Genomic DNA, 19,717 nt, shown 5'->3' on the forward strand with positions numbered 1-19,717 from the left:
AGTTCAAAACTAATGTTCCAATTGTCCAACCAGAAGCATGCCCATCAATCTAATGCATTGTGTGTCTAGGAATTATGGTAAGAAATGTATTTCTTAATATGTTATTGTGAATTTGTAACTGAGGTAAGTACTGAGAGAAAGTAAAACTAGAAATAATAGTCTGAGACATCCTACCTCACTGTCTCAACTACATATCTGATCTGTTTTAGATTCAAGGTATAATAAATACTTTACTCAAAATTCTGAATTCTGCATTCATTTCATGACACCTCAGAAGCAGTTGAAATATATTGATAATTTGGAGGGAATTCATATAACAGCAACAAAAATGAAAAACTGATTCAGATATGGGAACTGCCAAGAATTCTTGGGTATGAGACAGCAGTTCCCAATCTACCTGTACCGTTAAAGATATTTTATCATGTCTCATCTCTTCTTCAAAGTAAATAATCCCCATTTTTTCAATCTCTCATCATACAAGAGTTTTTTTAAGCCTTTGATTGCCACTCTTTTCTGAACCCCCTTAAGTCTATCCTTTTTGATGGGGTGCCCAGTACCGCGCACAGAATTCCAATGAGGCTGCCCCACTGATGTATATAAAGGCATTATAATTTTTTTTGTTACTATTCAGAATCCCATTCCTTATGCATTTAATATCTTGTTAGCTTTTTAACCACGGCTGCATATTGAACAGAAGTTTTCATTTATCAGACTAAACCTGGTCCCTTTCCTGAATTGATACAGTTAATCTAGAACACCATAAGGTGTCTGAGTAGTTTAAATGTTTCCCTCCAATTAACAGTACATTCAACAACAGTTGCATTCATCAACATTGGATTTGATTTGCCATCATGTTGTCCATTCACATAGCTTCTTTACGTCTCTCTGAAGTTCCTCACTGTTCTGGTCCTAACTGACCTAGATAACTTTGTATCATTTCCAAATTTTACGTCTCTACTCACCCACTTTCCAGACTACGATAAATATACTGAACAACACAGGACCTTTTATGGAGCCTTGAGGTACCCCGCACTGTTAACCTTTGGCCATAATAAAAGTTTACCATTTAATCCTACTCTTTCCTTTTAATTAAAAGTAAAGTTTTTGATTCCACAACAATAATTTGCCTCTCACTTGAGGATTATTCAGCTTCTTTAGTAGCCTCTTGTGCAGGACCTTGTCAAAGTCTTTGGGAAGTCTTCATACATTACATCAAGCAGTTCTCCTTTATCCACTACTTCGTTATTACTCAAAGAATTCTAAGAGATTAGTGAGACAAGATTTTCTTTTGCCAAAACCTATAAGATCCTATAAGAGCATTACAAACCTAAAAGTGGCAATTCTTCAACAAAAAATCTTCAAAAACAGACTCCAATGAGAAACTGCTGAATTGGAATTAATTTGCAAACTGGATACAATTAACTTAGGCTTGAATAAAGACTGGGAGTGGATGTGTCATTACACAAAGTAAAACTATTTCCCCATGTTTATTCCCCCCCCCCCACCCCACTGTTCCTCACACGTTCCTATCAACTGCTGGAAATGGCCCACCTTGGTTATCACTACAAAAGGTTTTTTCCCCCCGCTCTCCTGCTGTTAATAGCTCACCTTACCCGATCACTCTCATTACAGTGTGTATGGTAACACCCATTGTTTCATGTTCTCTGTGTATATAAATCTCCCCACTGTATTTTCCACTGAAGTGAGCTGTAGCTCACGAAAGCTTATGCTCAAATAAATTTGTTAGTCTCTAAGGTGCCACAAGTACTCCTTTTCTTTTTGCGGATACAGACTAACATGGCTGCTACTCTGAAACCTGGAGTAATTCAGTTCACTTATGTTATTCTACATTTACAACTGCATAACTGAGCAGAACTTGGCCTTTAAATATCTGTGCCGGGCCTGATCAATAAGCAAGGATGTACAAAGGTAATTCTCTCAATTACTTGTAGTATCTGAACTCCAAGCAACAAGAGGAATTGTTGAGGATTGAATAAGGGGCTATAACTAGGCATAGCGGACTGAAATTCAAAACAGGAAAGAACGGTTACCTACCTTTCATAAGTGTTGTTCTTTGAGATGTGTTGCTCATGTCCACTCCATTCTAGGTGTGCGCACGCCCACGTGCGTGGTCGTCAGAGACTTTTGCCATAGCAGTATCCATAGGGTCGGCTGTGGAGCCCCCCTTAAGTGACATGCTCAGGCGTCTCTATATGTCTACACCCTCTCAGTTCCTTCTTGCCAGCAACTCCAACAGAGAGGTAGGAGGGCAGGTAATGGAATGGACATGAGCAACACATCTCAAAGAACAACAGTTACGAAAAGTAAGTAACCGTTTTTTCTTCTTCGAGTGCTTGCTCACATCAATTCCACTCTAGGCGACTCACAAAAAGTATCATTGGAGCTGGGCTCAAGAGTTCATGGTGTTGCAGCTAGCCAGATCCTGAGGGAGGGACTCCTTGAACTTACGGAGGGAGTCCCATAAGTTAAAATTGTACCCACCCAAGATGACCTGGAGGTTCGCCACCCGGAATTGCAGGCTGGCCATTGAATAAATTTTTCTCCCACAAAGGTCCAGTCTTTTGGCCTCTTTACTTTTGGGGGTTGAACTAGTGTGCCCCTGCTTGTTCTTTTTGTTGGTCGCAGAGACAACCAGCGAGCCCGGAGGTGGGTGGGTAAATTCATACTCAAACCCTTTGGCCAAGACAAAGTACTTCTTTTCAGCCCTTTTGGAGGTGGGAGGGATGGACAACGGGGTTTGCCAGAGGGTCTTGGCAATTTTCAGGACCCTGTCATGCACTGGAAGTGCAACACATGCTGAGGTAGAGGCTGAGAGGACATTGAACAAGGTGTCCATCTTCTCAGCCATCTCCTCCACCTCTAGGCCCAAGTTCTCGATCACCCATCAAAGCAGAGCCTGGTGTTCCTTAAAATTGCCTAGCAGGCTGGCCCTTGAAGGTCCCACGACTACCTCATCCAGGGATGAGGACTGTACCACCAGGGGAGGCTCCAGGGCATTATCCCCCATGAGGGAGGGGTTTTTGGGGTAGGCACTGTCTCCTCTACCTTGACCACCGAGTGGGTCTCACGCACCAATCCCAGTGCCGTCAGCTGTTGCTCCGAGGCAGTGGCAGATGAGCAGTGCAAAGGGGGCATCGTCATCACCAGCATGCCCCACGCTCTCCAATAGGGCCATGGCACTGGCCACTGGCTGTGCTGCCAAGGTGGCGCCGTAGATGTTGATGCGGCCTCAGGTGCCCAATTGTGTCTGTGGGGTCTTGGCAAGGGGCTGAACTGCCCTTCTGTGCCAGAGGAATCCCCTTATGGTGACCACAGTGGGGCCATCAACGCCTGTGTCTGCCTGCTGACCGTCGCCACCAGAGACCAGTGTTTGGAGTGGCCGGATCGGCGCTGGTATTGAGAGGACCGGGGCTGGGGGGAACAAAATCATGATGGGGAGTGCTCCCACGTTGCAGGCGACCGAGATCTGCGCTGAGAGGACGACCAGCAGGAAGACGAATGGTGCTGGTGGAACGGAGACTGGCGCCTCCCCCAAGGCGATCCGCATCAAGATGGCGGGGACCACAATCGCGGTGCCAGTGACAAGCACCAGAGAATCTGGGCTACAACGCCAGAGATCTGCAGCGAGGAGATGGAGAGCACTGCCTTGTCTCGGGGGATCCGTGGCTGGCTTGTCCTTGTAGGGAGCCTTTGGTGCTTCCTGCGGCGTGGGCAGAGGCCTCTGATCTCTCAGTGCCGGGGGAGCTTTGGAAGGCATTGATGCCATCAGACATTTGGGTCCACTACCGCTCCTGGGAGCTGGTGGTGGATCCTTTAAGGGGCTAAGGGCCCTGACCAGGGAGGCATGTCCTCGTGGCTCCGGAGTGGCAGGGCGGCCCAAATGGGTCCTTTGCCTGATGCCCCATGGTTTTTCTTGCCTGGTGCCGGAGAGCCGTACTTCATTTTCTTTCTGGACACTGGAGCAGGGGGTGCGCTGGGCACCAAGGCCGAGGTACTAGGCGAGTCTTGGCAGGACGACTCAGAAGCTGGACAAAGGGCAACTTCCATGAGGAGAGCCCGCAAATGAATATCCTGCTCTTTCTGAGTCCTGGGTTGAAATTTTTTACAACTATGACACTTGTCCTTCACATATGATTCCCCCAAGCACTTGAGGCAGCTGCCATGGGAGTCAGTTACAGGCACAGGCCTGTTACAGTCCGCACAGGGCTTACACCCCGAAGAACTTCTAACTCCTAACTACACTTAAAAACTACTTAACACTAACTACTATAAACAACTATTTACAAGGCCCTAAGACTTGAAGTCAGAAGAGACGAAAACGCTAGCCCTTGCTATGCAAGGAAAAGTGCTCTAACTAACCACCATGTGTGGTAAGAAGGAACTGAGATGGTGTAGGGCCAGTGGCTCCTGATATACTGACACATAACCGCGTCACTCAAGGGGGCGCCACAGCTGGTCCTACGGATACCACTAAGGCAAAAATCTCCAATGGCCGCACAAGTGGGCGCTCACACACCTAGAATGGAATCGACATGAGCAAGCACTCAAAGAAGAACTATTAGAATCAATATCAGAAGAAATTCTCTAAGATTTATGAGGGTGTAGAATAGGCTCCCCGGGGAAGTGGTGAAAGTCCAATCTCTGGAGTCATTTGGAACTAGACAGGATAGCTCACTGGAAAGTGTATTCTAGAGACCTAAGTAACTTAACTAGCACATCTTCTCTTTCTCTAACTTCCAGAGTAGCTTTTGATGGAAACACCTAACATATTATATCTCAGTTTACAAATGTCATGGCTCAAACCCTATCATATATATTATTTGTGGAGTTATAAGTAGTTAAGAAACACTAATCTGTCATTAGGCATTACTCATAAATCTAAGATCAATTTTATAGAGTGCTCCTATGAGTTTTAACATGAGAATACCAGAAGCCAGCGTATCTCCCCAAATTTCCATGAACTTACTTCAGGACCTGCTTCTCCTAGACTTCCTCTTACACCGGGAGGTCCCAGTGGCCCATGTGGTCCAGGACTTCCATCTTTGCCTGAAGGACCAACTGGACCTGGAGGGCCCTGAATAAAATTAGAGAATTAAAAATGGGTTTTAATAACAATCACATTAGCCAATTTACTAATATGCCTTTTATATTAAATGTAAATAATATCTCCTCCTGAAGCAATCCCGTGATTTTTGAAAAGTAATTAATTTAAAAGTAGTAACTTGTTTTTTGTCTGAAGTTCAGAAGGTAGCTGAATTTTATCATATACTGGTACTTCTGAATTTCTCCAGCCTTATGCCATAGAGCCAGATAGGAGGGCTGAAGGCCAGAGAACAGCAGAGGGAGTTGCCTGCTGACTTCTATGATGGAGAGTCAGAACCAAGGGCCAGAAACAGCTGAAGGCAGGGGACCAGCCAAGGGCTTACCTGCTGATCGCTCCACATTGTAGGGTTGGATGCTGGGGAAGAGTGTGAGAGTGAGTGGGAGTGAGGGATGCTCCCCTGGTGAGGATGATCACCAAACAGGGAAGTTGTGGGGGTTATTGCTAGGAAGAGCAGAGTTGTGCTCCAGCTGTGACGTGTGCAGTGGCTAGCCAGACAGAAGGTGACTAACAAGCATACTTCTGTAAAAGTTTTGCTACGTCAGTTATTAAACAATAGAATTTACCTCAGTGAAAGAGAATAAGATAACCACTACATGAAGCAAAGGAGTACTTGTGGCACCTTAGAGACTAACCAATTAATTTGAGCATAAGCTTTCGTGAGTTACAACTCACTTCATCGGATGCATAAAGTGGAAAATACAGTGAGGAGATTTATATACACACAGACCATGAAAAAATACACATTGTAAGGAGAGTGATCACTTAAGATGAGCTATTACCAGCAGGAGAGTGGGGTGGGGGGAGAGAAAACCTTTTGAAGTGATAATCAAGGTGGGCCATTTCCAGCACATTTCCAGGAGTTAACGAGAAGGGACTATCCTTCAACAAAAAAACTTCAAAAACAGACTCCAACAAGAGACTGCTGAATTGGAATTAATTTGCAAATTGGATACAATTAACTTAGGCTTGAATAGAGACTGGGAGTGGTTGAGTCATTATACTAAGTAAAACTATTTCCCCTTGTTTCTTCCCTCCCCCGCCCCCCCCCCCCCCCCCCCCCCCCCCCCCCGTTCCTCAGACGTTCTTGTTAACTCCTGGAAATGTGCTGGAAATGGCCCACCTTGATTATCACTTCAAAAGGTTTTCTCTCCCTCCCCCCCACTCTCCTGCTGGTAATAGCTCATCTTAAGTGATCACTCTCCTTACAATGTGTATTTTTTCATGGTCTGTGGGTATATAAATCTCCTCACTGTATTTTCCACTTTATGCATCCGATGAAGTGAGCTGTAGCTCACGAAAGCTTATGCTCAAATAAATTGGTTAGTCTCTAAGGTGCCACAAGTACTCCTTTTCTTTCTGCGAATACAGACTAACATGGCTGCTACTCTGAAACCTGTCATTACATGAAGTTATTTTAGGCTAAGATCAACAAACGTCATCTGCCTAACAGTGAACTGCAAACAGAAATTTGATTGTTTTCATACACTTATATATAACACAATGTACTCACTCTAGGGCCAAAAGGACCTGGAACCCCAGAACTGCCTTGTTCACCAATGGGACCCTAAGCAGAAAAAATGATATTTTTATTATATTTTAAATTCAACATCAAATTATCTTTAAAGAAATGTTGTGTAAACCTATAAAGCTATAATTGTCAAAGTGAGCCAGGATGTGCCCAGGAAACATATGTAGCAATTTCCCTCTGAGTTCTCAATCGTTGTGCACTTTTAAGTCCCAATGTATTATTCTCTTTTGCTACGGTGACACAAAAACAATGGTTATCAGTAAGATAAGTAAAGTTTTTAACACTAGTACAAATCTACACACAAAATTATGTCTGAGGTTACATGCACAGCAAGTCCTTAGTTCGGTATTGTCCAATATTAATATGGTTGGCAAAACAATAAAAGGAAAAGAGGAACTAGCCAGAATCTTTATCCAAAGCTAAAACCAACTGATGCGATTCTGAATTGGGAAGAAGTTTCGGTTTGGTTGTTTTGCCTATTTGTTTTCCTTTTGCCTTTGGCTAGGACCAGGACATACCCTGCAGCTGAAATCAAAAAGTACTGCAAGTCCCGTATAAACAAAGTTTAATGAGAAAAACCATTCTTATCAGGATTCTATTATGATGCCTGTACCTTAAAGAGTTCAAATAGGATGTCTGAGAAGCATCTGAACTTCTGCGTGCCTATTTAAACAGCCAAAAAGAGTATCTATACTTCTGGACAGTAGTTCTTCAGTCACTGGCTACAATATGGGTGATTACTGAAGAAGCACAGCTGCTACAACACCATTTGAAAGAGTACATATGCTCCTGTGCTCCCCGAGGCACTGGGCCAGTGCACCCCTAGGTGGGTGGGGGTATCCATGGATCTTTCCTTTCTTTGGTGTTCATAGCCACTGGCAATCCAAGAATCTTATACTCATTCCCTATGCCTGAGCCCACGAGATGCTGAGCACTTTCAATTCCCACTTACATCTATTTTACCTGAACTAACTAATTTTTTTGTTTTATATATTATGAATCACAGTAATATTTAAGTATCTTTTAGAAGAGTTTTAAGTTTCACGGTAGTCTGTGCTCTCTGCTCCACAGGTTTGTTGAGATGACGAGACCTGGGATATGTTGGCCAGAGAGTACAAGATCTAGGGCAGCTCTACACTATGGGACTAAATCAACCTAAGTTACGCAACTCCAGCTATGTGAATAATGTAGCTGGAGTTGACGAACCTGAGGTCAACTTATTGCGGTGTCTACACCACGCTAGGTCGACGGGAGAAACTCTCCCGTTGACTTACCTTATGCTTCTCATTCCGGTGGAGTACCGGAGTCGATGGGATAGCAATCGGTGGTTGATTTAGCAGGTCTTCACTAGACCCGCTAAATTGACCCCCGGTGGATTGATCGCTGCAATGTGAATCCATGTTAAGTGAAGATAAGGACAAAGACCAGGAGGAAGACCCAGAAAAAGGTAGTTCAAGATGCTGAAGGAGGACACAAGAAAGGTCAGGGTCAGCTTGGGAGAGACACTCAGTAGGAACGCTTGGAGATTAAGAACAAGAGCCACTGACTGCAACTAACAGAATAAGGTGAAGACAAAGAAGACAAAGGAAGTTTGTTGAGGAGGCAGAGAGGGTTGGAATATTTTGGGGAACTAAGGGGGCGCAACATCTAACTATGAGATGCTGAGCACTTTGCTGGGTTTGCTTCCCTGATCACAAGAACTACGATTGCACTCAGCCTCTGCACAAGGACACTAAGAGTTGAGCCTCTGACACATGCAGGGCCAGGTGCACACTGGTTCATGCTATATAATTTTAATAAAGCAGAACTGCTAACAAATGCACTAAAAATACTGTGGCATCAGCTGTGCATGGAACAAATATCACAAATTATGTATAATTACCAATATCAACAAAAACCACACAGATTTCTATCTTGTGTACAAAAGTTACTGCTTCTTAAATGGTAAGTTCTTTGGGGAAGAGAACCATGTTTTTCTATATGTTTGTACATTCCCGAGCATATTTTGTATGCTAACATTAATATTAATACCAATGCTTACAGCAGCAGCATGCAGACTGCTCAGGTTGACTAAGATGAAGTTAGAATTTGCATAAATCTACTTGATGGATGGGGAACAAGAAGTAAATTTAACAATTTATTGCATTGATATTAGCAATGTATAATATATATATTGGAAACTACAGACAGCCAGGGCCCCAGAGAGCGGCTGTCTGGAAAGCATATTTATTGTAATACACCGTGCAGATTTTCCCTTTGATTCATTTTTAATATCAAAGTCTTAACAGATATGTTATTATTCTTTTCTTTTCTTGCTAATTAACTAAAACAACTTACAGGAGGACCAGGAAGACCTTGAAGACCAGTGAAACCTCTATGACCCTTCTGGCCCCTGTCACCTCGGTCTCCATTGTCACCTTTGTCACCACGAGGACCTTGGGGACCCTATAGGTACAAAAACAGTCAAATAGAGGATTCTAGACTAAGAACAAACCTTACTTTTCTCTGGACACTATTGTCTGACACTGTTCACTTCTAAAGGCAGAAAGCAGCAGGCCACGTTTACATATTAGAAAATGCCACATACCTAAATAAAATAGAGTTGGTTACAGTAAAATTAGTCTTTACTGTTTACCTATCTATTTCATACGTTCAAAAATACTGCTACTAAGAATAGTAAAGATATTATATAATATTATATACTTATATCAATATTCATTCCATGCTTGAAAGTGGGAAGCATTGTTATGGAGAGGACTGAAATGTTATGAGTAAAGATGACCTCCATATATTTGTATCTACAAGCCTGTTTTTTCACTATCAGGAAGAAAGTGTCTCCACTTCTCACAACTAGCTACATACCCAAAGCCTCCTGCAGTCTTTATTAAAGTAAACTTACATTTGAAACATCAATGGGATTTTTGCCTGAGTAGGCACTACAGTATTTGGACTCAAGATGCTCAAATGAGTTTGTTCCATAATTATTTAACTCCAAGATCTTGAAACATTTACACTTTTTAAATTGGTTAAAATCATTCAAAATATTTCTTTGGCTTACACTTTTAATATTACATTTTCCAGTTTAAATCTCATGCTAGTCTAAGAACAGCATTTGAAATTTATAATAATTTTCAAAAGGAAAAGGAGGACTTGTGGCACCTTAGAGACTAACAAATTTATTTGAGCATAAGCTTTCGTGAGCTACAGCTCACTTCATCGGATCCGATGAAGTGAGCTGTAGCTCACGAAAGCTTATGCTCAAATAAATTTGTTAGTCTCTAAGGTGCCACAAGGCCTCCTTTTCTTTTTGCAGATCCAGACTAACACGGCTGCTACTCTGAAACCTGTAATAATTTTCAGTAAGTTTTAGATACTGAACAATCTACATCTTGAAAACAGAGTGAACCTTTAGAAAAAGTCAAGCATTCTCTGCTTTTCCCTCTTCACCTATGTCTTCCGATTAGAAATGTCAAAACTGGATTCTCATATTTGAACCCCCTTTGAGTTTTGGGGGTGAGAGCCTGAATCTTGGTTCCAAGCCTGAACTCCTATAACAACTTTGCCTATAATCAAAAACTGGAAGTCATATATTTTCAGCTCCAGTTCAGCTGCAGCAAAATTTCATGATATTAATAAGTTTGTTTCATGAGAACAGCCGATTTTGTAATATTTCTGCCATTTTAGTCTGAAATCTCGAGAACATCACATGATATTTCAGCATCATAAAATTCTAACCTGAATCCAAATCCTGATTTGACCTCACACTGTGAAACACAAAGCCTAGACCTAAGCTAATTCAGGTCCAAATACCACCTGCTTGGCCACTCTCTGTTGCATCATGCAAGTAAAGAAAATTTGAAGCTTCTTGTTACCTCTGTTCAGTCATGTTTTACAGACAATTCACTGTCATAGTCAACCAGCTGGAGAATCTATAAGGATTATATAACTCAGAAAATGTTCGCTCTTCATTAGGAGTCAGCTCTCTAAAACTCAAGTCATTATTCAGGCTTCTAAATCTAGCTTTTCTTGCCCTTTTGGTAACATTTAATGTAAAAATAATTTGGTTTGGGCAATAGTAAAGCAATCGCACAGAACTTACAGGCAAGCCTCGTTTTCCAGCACGACCAGATGGACCCACTGGACCCCGAGAGCCCTGCATGGAAATGCATGGACATGTTACAGGAAGCAATTCAGCATAACTTTAAAGCACATCTTTTCATGGAATATGTCCAAAATCATAATATAACCATACATAAAACTAGTAAAAAAATCTGAAAAAAGTCCCTACTTACTGGTTCACCTCTTTGCCCTGCTTCTCCTGTAGGGCCAACTGGTCCTGGTGTTCCTGGGCCACCCTGCACACCTGGTAAACCTGCAGGTCCAGGTTCACCACGATCACCCTACAAATCACCACAATTTACTTACTGTGTATTTAAAAAATGGGACCAGACTACATCAATAGATTTTTCTATCTCTATGGTTTAGTAAAACTATTATGATTAGTTGGAATATTCTTGCTGTCAGTTCTCAAGAGTGAGCTCCCATGGGAAGGACCATTTTAGCTAGGGTTCCCCAGCTTTGAAATCTGTGTCCTCTTGCAGCCCATCAGAGTCCTGGTTTGGGATTAGAATGTGGATTTACCACAAGCTCTCTGTTTGGGGAACCCTAGGAGCCATGCAAGGGAAAGAATCTGCCACAGACCCAGAAAAGAATGGAGATTTACAGCAATGGCTTAACACTAATAATGTATTCTTACACGTTCTCCAACAGCTCCATCTCGTCCAGGAGTACCATCATTACCAGCAGGGCCCTAGAAGTGTGAAAGGTAAAAATAGGACCATGCTTAGTTAACTGTGTGAGTTGCAGGGAACAATGTTATATTTGCCCAAAGATGGACTAGAAACTAGCAGGTCTTTCCCAGCTCTAACTTCTATGTCTCTAGGCCATAATTACAGCAAGTCTGTTACTTTTGCTTGTTACTAGGCCACAATACTTACTTCTGGACCAGGTTCACCTACTGGACCAGTGGCACCTGCTTGACCAATAGGCCCTGAGGGACCTTTATCTCCTGGTGGCCCTGTTGAACCCTGTTTTCCTGGTGTACCCTAAAAAGATAAGAAATACCTTATCAACCATGTAATGTAATGAAACAAAGAGAACTCAATAGAAAAGACCGCCAGTTGTTAAATTTTATAGTTATGAATCCAGTCTTAAGCACTACCAACATTTGTAGCTTTCAAAACTTCAGGATGGAAGAATGTGTTCTAACAGATTTTGAATATCCTTTTGATTTGTTGTACAGTACTAAGCAATTTAATTGCGCTTTTAAAATTAACCAACCAAGCTAGTGGAGTAGTCTTTTATTGACTAGGAACTGTGCTTTGAGGTCAGCATTTCTGATTGGAGCTTTAAAAGGACCAGATCCTTTGTTATGTTATGCAAGTTCCATGGTGGACTAACGCTCCCTGGATTGTTGGACCAACTGGGAGCCTAACCAGCCTCCAGCATAACTTAAAGCAGCTTAAACACAACCGTTGGCTTGAACTTTCATTGAGCCAGACAATCCATCTCCAGACCAACATAATTTCTGATTAGTAACCTTGGGACAAGCTCCAGTTGAGCTTGTAAACTGCTTGTATAACTGCATAAGCAAGTTTCTCTTGAATGCCATCCCCTTTGATAATCACTACACTAAAGGAGATGCTTTTTTTCCCCCTCACCAAGCTTTCAAAATGTATGAATTCTACAAAGAAAAAAACCAGAACTTTTGGAAGTTCTAGAGTTCACTTGACAATTGTAATTACTGATTACGTGGTATGGGTCCATTGTTCACTGCTTAGCAGAATTTCAGCTTGCTCAAGCGACTTTGTTAGCCTGTAGTATCTGGGCTAAAAGACAAAAGTCAGAATGTTCAGACTTGAGTTCTTATTTGGGCACCTAAGTGAATGGTCTGATTTCTAAAGGTGCTGATGCCTAATAAGACGTTCCTGATTTGGAACATTTTGGCCAGAAGCTTCACTACAACTAAAGATTCCCTTTTAGCTCAGATGGACAAGGTGTTTGTCTGGTGGGTTCCATTCTCGATGCCATGTATGTGTGGTTTAGTTATTAACCATACCTGTAGACACAATGCCACTGATTCTTTACACAATTAAAACCCTCTAATATTGTACTGTTTGTGTGTAGGAGTTAGGAAGAAGGCACATAGTATCACAAAGATGAGCAAAATACTTCAGACAGTGTTGCTAGGTGAAATATTGACTGCATTACTACTCACACCAGGGCCAGGCAGGCCAGGCATGCCTCTCTCACCTCGCTGACCTGGCATACCAACAATACCTCTCTGACCAGTAGTTCCAGCTGGACCGGGGGGGCCATCTGGGCCCTGAAATTGACAAAGAATACATACAACAGGGTTATCATAATTTTCAGAATCAAAAACGATAATAATAAGGCAGAATCTCTAGAATTTAACTTAATCTAGAAGGAGTTACCACCACAGAAATCTCTTTTTTACATGAAGCAATATTATGACAATGTGCACAACTGGTCGGTGATGAGTTATATTTGCCATCAGGCCTAAAATGTCCAGACAGGACAATGTGTAAAATTAACTCCAAAGGTCAAAGGAGTTAAAATGCAACTGGAAAATGCAGTTCAAAGAAAACATGAATAAAAATGAATGTTTGGGATCCACTAAGAGTTGTTACTTTTACATCTGAAATATGCATTGAGTGTGCGCGGAAGGTGCAAAAGACGACATGAAGCAGAGTGTGGAAACTCAGAAGATGCTATAGAAAGTGAAAATGCATTTAAAGCTACATTCTGTATGGAACATATGCTGTGCGCTTGTAGATTCTATTCTTGTTTCAAGAAGGTACAAAGGCTGAGCATTTCAATAAATTTCATTAAAAAGCTGTGTGGCTAAAAAGCAAATATACAGACAAAAGCACTTACAGGTTGCCCATCTTCCCCTGAGTCTCCTTTGTCTCCAGGGCCACCAGGTGGCCCAGCTGGTCCTCGATCTCCCACTCGACCATGAGAACCTGGATCACCACGAAGACCTGGAGGGCCTTCTTTTCCTGGGTCACCAATAGGCCCAGCAGGCCCCGGAGCTCCCTAGCAACATTAAAAGACCCCGATTACAATAGATTTCTCATCAAATCAGGACTGGGTTCTGATTAACTAAAAATAAATGAGTACAAAGGATGACCAGGGTGTGAACATAATGTTATCATATAACAGCTAACACAGTGCTTTCTCTTTAATAATGTGTGATAAACTCCCAAGACTTGCAAATGATCTCCAAGTTTCATGCCTTACATGCCATTTTGGATTCCCTCCTCTAAAGAAGGAATTATTCTAGCTAGAGCTGGACAATTAGTGCCATAAAATTCCACAAATATTCATTCAAAATTTCTCCACTCACACCAGTGATAGCATTTTGTATCCATTTTTCACTCACTTTCCATAGACGGTAAATTATTTTGATGCCATTGAACATGACCAGTTCTAATTTTTTTAAAGTAATTTCTTACATTTATGTTATCTCTTTCATCCCAAAAGAGCCCAAAGTGATTTATACATTACAGGAATTAGATCAGTCCTGGGAATTTCCCTCTTTAAGAAGAAAATCTAAAATAGCAGTCATGTTATGGGAGGTCTGAGGGATAACATAAAATACTGTGTTTGTGCATGGATCCCTGACATTTCTTCAAAGGATGGCAAAGTACATTCCTGTTTATACAGAGCATATGTTATATTAACAAATGTGCTTTGACATCACTTCACTTGTTCCACTGCATGTGACGGCCACAAAATGAACTTGAGGAAATTTGTTATTTGTCATTAATACACACAGACAGAGTCGGATCCTAATTTGTCAAGCCACACAGGGGGAAATTACATGTAATTCTTTAACCACAGTGTCACTGAGAAAAGTTTAAACATAAGATGCACTTTTTGCCTTCTCTGTCATTTTTTAAAAATGTACTGTATGAGCAATTTCACTAATGAGCTGGCACAAGAAAGGCCCTGTTGCTTGTACAGAAAATTCCCTCAACACCAAGAATTATAAAGAAGGACGAAGTGCATAACCTGGGATTTTTTTTTTTAAATTTAACTGCAAGTGAACAGTTCAACCAAGAATAGTTTTACTATCTCAGGGCCTGACCCAAAGTGCTCTGAAATAAACTGAAAGACTTCCACTGACTTCAACAGGCATTGGATCAGACCCACAATTAAAAGGCTTTGTTTGATTTACCACCTAATCCTGCACACACTGAAGTCAAGGGAAGCACGCTATTACTGTCAATGGGCACAAGATCAGGCCTTGAATACTGTAGGTCTTTACAAGTTCCAACGTCTATAATTCTCTGATTTGTTCAGGTTTCTAACTTCCATTTTATAAAATGTACCTATAAGAATAAGTCTCAAATTGACTTACAGTGGGTCCGGGAGGTCCAACTCGTCCAGCAGAGCCGGGGAATCCTGTCGCACCCTAGAAATACATTTTGATATAAGCACTAGAAAGAAATCTGGCACTGTTACATGAAATGTTCTCAGCTCACTGAGCAATCAACTACAACTGATCTAATTATTGAATATGCAATACAACTCAGATTAAGAAAGATTTAAATATTTCCACCAAAATTAAACCTATGCCCCAATGTAAAATGGTGCTATTGCATTAATCCAACTAATTTACAAAAAACCAAAGTACTTACAGGTGGACCCTGAGTACCTCGACCACCTTTTAGACCAGGAACACCATGAGGACCCTAAAAATGGCAAACAGGTGGGACATAATGAACAGCAAAGAACTTTTAAAATGAGAAAAATTGACACAGGTCATTGTTTTCCTTCAGTTTGCTTTTTCACTTACTGGTGGGCCAGGAGACCCAGAAAGGCCCTGTGGTCCTGGGGATCCAGCATCCCCTTTCTGTCCAGGTTCCCCAGGTTCACCTTTCACACCTGGTTGACCATCAGGACCCTATGAAAAATAATATAAAAAAGTCAGATCAGGTTCAAGAACGTCACACCTTTCCTATTTGATAGTCAATATACACTATGGGAACCTTTGCCACATTAAAAGAGAGGCGAACAAATCAGTCCAGCACATTGACTAGAACCTTAGCTTAATGGGATAGCAAAAGTAAATTGTAATAGTTTGCCACTGACTTTATGAAGGGTTAAAATCCATTGCTGATGTAATAACCTGGTATATGGATTTGTGTACAGGCCCAAAGTCCAGAGTTTGGTCAAGAGGTCAGAGGCCTAGCAAGAAGTGATTAGCTAAGAGAAAGCAGAATAACCAAAAGATAACCTTGCTTTTGCTAAGATATGCCTGGTCAGCAAAATGCCAGATGTTGGGGGAAATAATTGTGTCTTATTCAAAGTTGCAAGTAGAACAAAGAAGCCCTGTTTCTGTTGTGTTAGTTTCTTCTGTAGGGAGACGTTCTTCCCACACATCCAACCTTGAGTTTATGAAAGATTCAAGCATATCAGTATAAGATATGGCCTCCTCCCACCTCCCTTTCCCAGGGACCAACGTCTGCCTTAAAACACAAATGAACAACTTGAAAGACAATCTTTATTGCCAAATCTTTCACTGTTTCTTTGCTTTTACCCCTAGATATGTACCTGTCGGACAATCAAAGGAGTTACTTTATTCCTATGGACCCCAAATCAGAATTCAACATATATATTTTATACTAATACATTTATTAAAGTACTAATTAAATATTAAATGTTAATTTGTCAACTTGAGACCATGGGTGGAGACATTATGTAACCTTTCACCATTGGTTAGTGTGCTATCATGTCTTGCTGCTAGACCTATCCGGGGGTGTGGGACTGCCTACCCCGTCACTTTCCCCCGCCCACGGAAAATCCATATATTCCATTGTAATCAATTGATTGACAGTGTCTCTGAGCCTAATAAGCAAGGTGACACTCCGTCAGCTGTACGTAATAAACTCCTGTGCTTGACCTCTACACGGTGTGGATTTATGTCCTTCACTTTACTGGGTCAGAAGTGTTTTATGTGAAATTTTGTGGAGTCAGTTAACCATATTCCATAAAAAAGTTTTCTAACCTAGTTTATATTTCTCTCTTTTCTTAAAACCTTAGGATTTCTCTTCAGTCTTCATCTCCATGTCATACATGTCTAAAGATTTAAGGGATTAAACTCTCACTACCTGTTTTATTGCCTCTTTTCCAAGGGAAGTAGATGCCTACCTCTCTCTCCTGGAAGTTCAATACATTGTTTGGAGGAAAGGGGCCATTTCCCAGGTGCCCTGAAACTCAGTAGGAGCCAGTGTCAGACTTGTGGGAAAGGTTGTTGCACTCTCAGATCTCCCAATTATTTTCATGAAGACCCTTGCCAATTTCCTCATGTATCACAAACTCCACTGCACGTCTCTACTACCTTTCAGTGGATGACACTCTGTGGTTTTCCTTTTTTAATCTCAAAGAAAACGTTTTCATACATTAAAAATACATGTAATCTAGTTAGCAATGATATAATCTTGTCAGCAAAATAATTTTCAACTGTCTGGGGTATTTACTGTCTCACTATTTTATATGAAATAATCGGTGGCGGGGGAAGGAAGAGTTCTTTTTGAAACAGAAATCTGACTTTGTTCCAGAAATACTTCCAAATGATTTAGAATCCATTAAACAAGAGTGATTAAGCAGCATTTAAATGTAGTTTATGATGAAAGGAAATGGATTAGAATCATACGACACATACCGGAGGACCAGCAAAACCAACAGCACCAGTTGGGCCATTTTCACCACGGGAACCCTGGTGAAGAAATTAAGAATGGTTATGTTTCAGGTGGTATAAAAGGCTTGTTGTATGGAGTATAACCTATACAGAAGTGCAGAAGAATGGATGTAAACAATTTCCTGTTATAATTATAATGACATACGTACTATATTAACTATAATCGCACAACTGGGTTTTTAAGAAGAGTCATGTGGTATAACTAGGAAGGCTAAGTAAAATACCTTTGGAAATACATCCTTCTAAAACTAACAAAATAGCCAGCTGAGGTACACATGTAACTAAATAACTCAGTAGGCCAAATTCAGCTCTCTGTTGTTGTGTAATTGATAGCAGAATTTGGCCTAATGTATACATTTTATGTGATCTATTATTCCATTTCGTTAGATTGGAATAAAAATAGATGTTAGTTTCATTACCCATGTGATTCCAAAATTATGGAGCCAAAGGGGCTGTAAAGTACCATAAGCACACAGCTGAGGATTCCTTACTATGTGTGGCTAAGGGAGAAGGGGAGCGCCTGAATGTTGCTGACTGCCAGCACTCCCCAGGTGGTGTAATGATTGCTCTAATTTACACTTGTAATGATGTGCTATAATTTAAGATAGGGGCTGAATTAACCCCCAGCAGGATCAGGGACTGGGGAGTGCAAAGGTACCCCCTTTGCAGTGACACCTCCATGGCCAGACCCTGGGACTGGGACCATAATGCCCAGATAATCAAAAATAACCCCAGCTCTGAAATATGCTGAAATGGACAATATGATGTAATTGGAATTATTATACTTCTTTTCATCCCTCCTCCTCCTTAACTTACATAAATATAGTAAAATGTTAGGGGTATGCTTTAAAAAAAGGCTCATGTAATTAAAATAATGAGCATATGGCACAAGGTTTTCAGATTTAAGAAAAGCTACAGTAGCTCTGTTGTCAGGTTACCCTGACATCTATGACCAGATGAATGAGATCTGAATGTCTGCAGCTGCAGTTAGTTTTATGGGTTCACGGTAGCAAGGCAAGAACTGCAGGTTATGTCTGAAGAGCCATTTGGTATTTTGAAGGGTGCAAGGAAAAGAGGAGGGGAAGATGAAAGAATAAAAGCAGGAAAGAGAAATAACTAGAGACCGCATTCAATGAACAATGACAAATGCTGTTAAATATCAGCCCCATAATGAGATTTGGTAACACTGGGTATGAAGAAGACAGAGATGTTTACTCACAGGATTTCCACGGGAGCCTGGGGGGCCAACTAAGCCTCGAGGACCAGGTTCACCCTTTAAATAAAGTTAACAGGTTGTTATTTCCAAAATAACTTAACAGAATAGCAGCAAATACAAAAATAACATGTGGTTTTATTAGGAGAATTCAAATGCCAACTAGCTTTGTATAAAAATCCTATTACCTTTTCACCAGTGGGACCTGCTGGACCCATTGGACCTATTGGACCTGGAAGACCCTGTTGAACACAACAATAGGAGATGTTTCAGTGAGAAGAGTAAAGATTCAGAATTCCCAGGGTCAAGACTTATTTTATTTTAATGTTTCCTTCTGCATTTTTGCATTCTTGAAATTCCTCCCCTTTACCCTTGAAATTCTGTTTGGTCTTTGCTTTAATTTAGTACTTGCAGCCTAAGTAACCCTGTTCTTTGAGACACACCTACTATCTTCCGTTTCATAGCCATACAGTCCACACTTAAAAACCCTGCTCTTTCTGGACTGACTTTATTTTTTTCCTTTACATAGTATTTATGAAGAAGGCCTAATGATCAAAAAGTCCTTTCTTTATTTTCTCTTTTCAGGAGGAAATGAAGAAAGACCTTTTGTCTCATTTGCACAGAGGCCAGCCAGACCTCTGCACTTCCTTGTTACCAAGTGCTTAACTCTTTAAAGAAAAAAAAGCCATTACTTATGAAGACTCATTCATTCCTATCAACCAACCTCTCCTGAAAAATGTCCTTTTTCCCTTTTGTATGACATATAGGATAATTGATTTCAAGCTATTTCTCCACCCCGACCAATCTATTACCTACATTTAATGACCCTGCAACAATAGCCAGATATCCTTTATGAATACTTAAATACACCAATTATGATATTCCTTCACTGGAAGCAGAATGTCAAATTATTTGTCTGTAATAAAAACTCCTTATACCACAATGCTTCACTGCTATCTGTGTCACGTGATACATAAGTACACTGAAAATTTAAAAATGAAAAGCTATTTGATCACTGTCAATGCTCCACTGACAGGTTATCTGCAAAAGTGTTTCAGCAGA

General features: G+C 41.0%; 1 protein-coding gene across 1 annotated transcript in view; it reads right to left on the bottom strand.

Moving 5' to 3' along the window:
* Positions 1–19,717, bottom strand: part of COL5A2 (collagen type V alpha 2 chain) — a 165,101-nt gene that overhangs the window by 9,362 nt on the left and 136,022 nt on the right. Inside the window, exons 36-50 of the mRNA XM_037912430.2 lie at positions 18,844–18,897; positions 18,662–18,715; positions 17,407–17,460; positions 15,538–15,645; positions 15,380–15,433; positions 15,100–15,153; positions 13,611–13,772; positions 12,931–13,038; positions 11,651–11,758; positions 11,410–11,463; positions 10,946–11,053; positions 10,753–10,806; positions 8,991–9,098; positions 6,636–6,689; positions 4,988–5,095 (exon numbers count right to left, since the gene is read on the bottom strand). Coding sequence (XP_037768358.1) covers positions 4,988–5,095; positions 6,636–6,689; positions 8,991–9,098; positions 10,753–10,806; positions 10,946–11,053; positions 11,410–11,463; positions 11,651–11,758; positions 12,931–13,038; positions 13,611–13,772; positions 15,100–15,153; positions 15,380–15,433; positions 15,538–15,645; positions 17,407–17,460; positions 18,662–18,715; positions 18,844–18,897 — 1,242 coding nt within the window. The remainder of the gene's footprint in view (positions 1–4,987; positions 5,096–6,635; positions 6,690–8,990; positions 9,099–10,752; positions 10,807–10,945; positions 11,054–11,409; positions 11,464–11,650; positions 11,759–12,930; positions 13,039–13,610; positions 13,773–15,099; positions 15,154–15,379; positions 15,434–15,537; positions 15,646–17,406; positions 17,461–18,661; positions 18,716–18,843; positions 18,898–19,717) is intronic.

This window comes from Chelonia mydas, chromosome 11 (genome assembly GCF_015237465.2).
Source record: "Chelonia mydas isolate rCheMyd1 chromosome 11, rCheMyd1.pri.v2, whole genome shotgun sequence".
Lineage (NCBI taxonomy): Eukaryota > Metazoa > Chordata > Testudines > Cheloniidae > Chelonia > Chelonia mydas.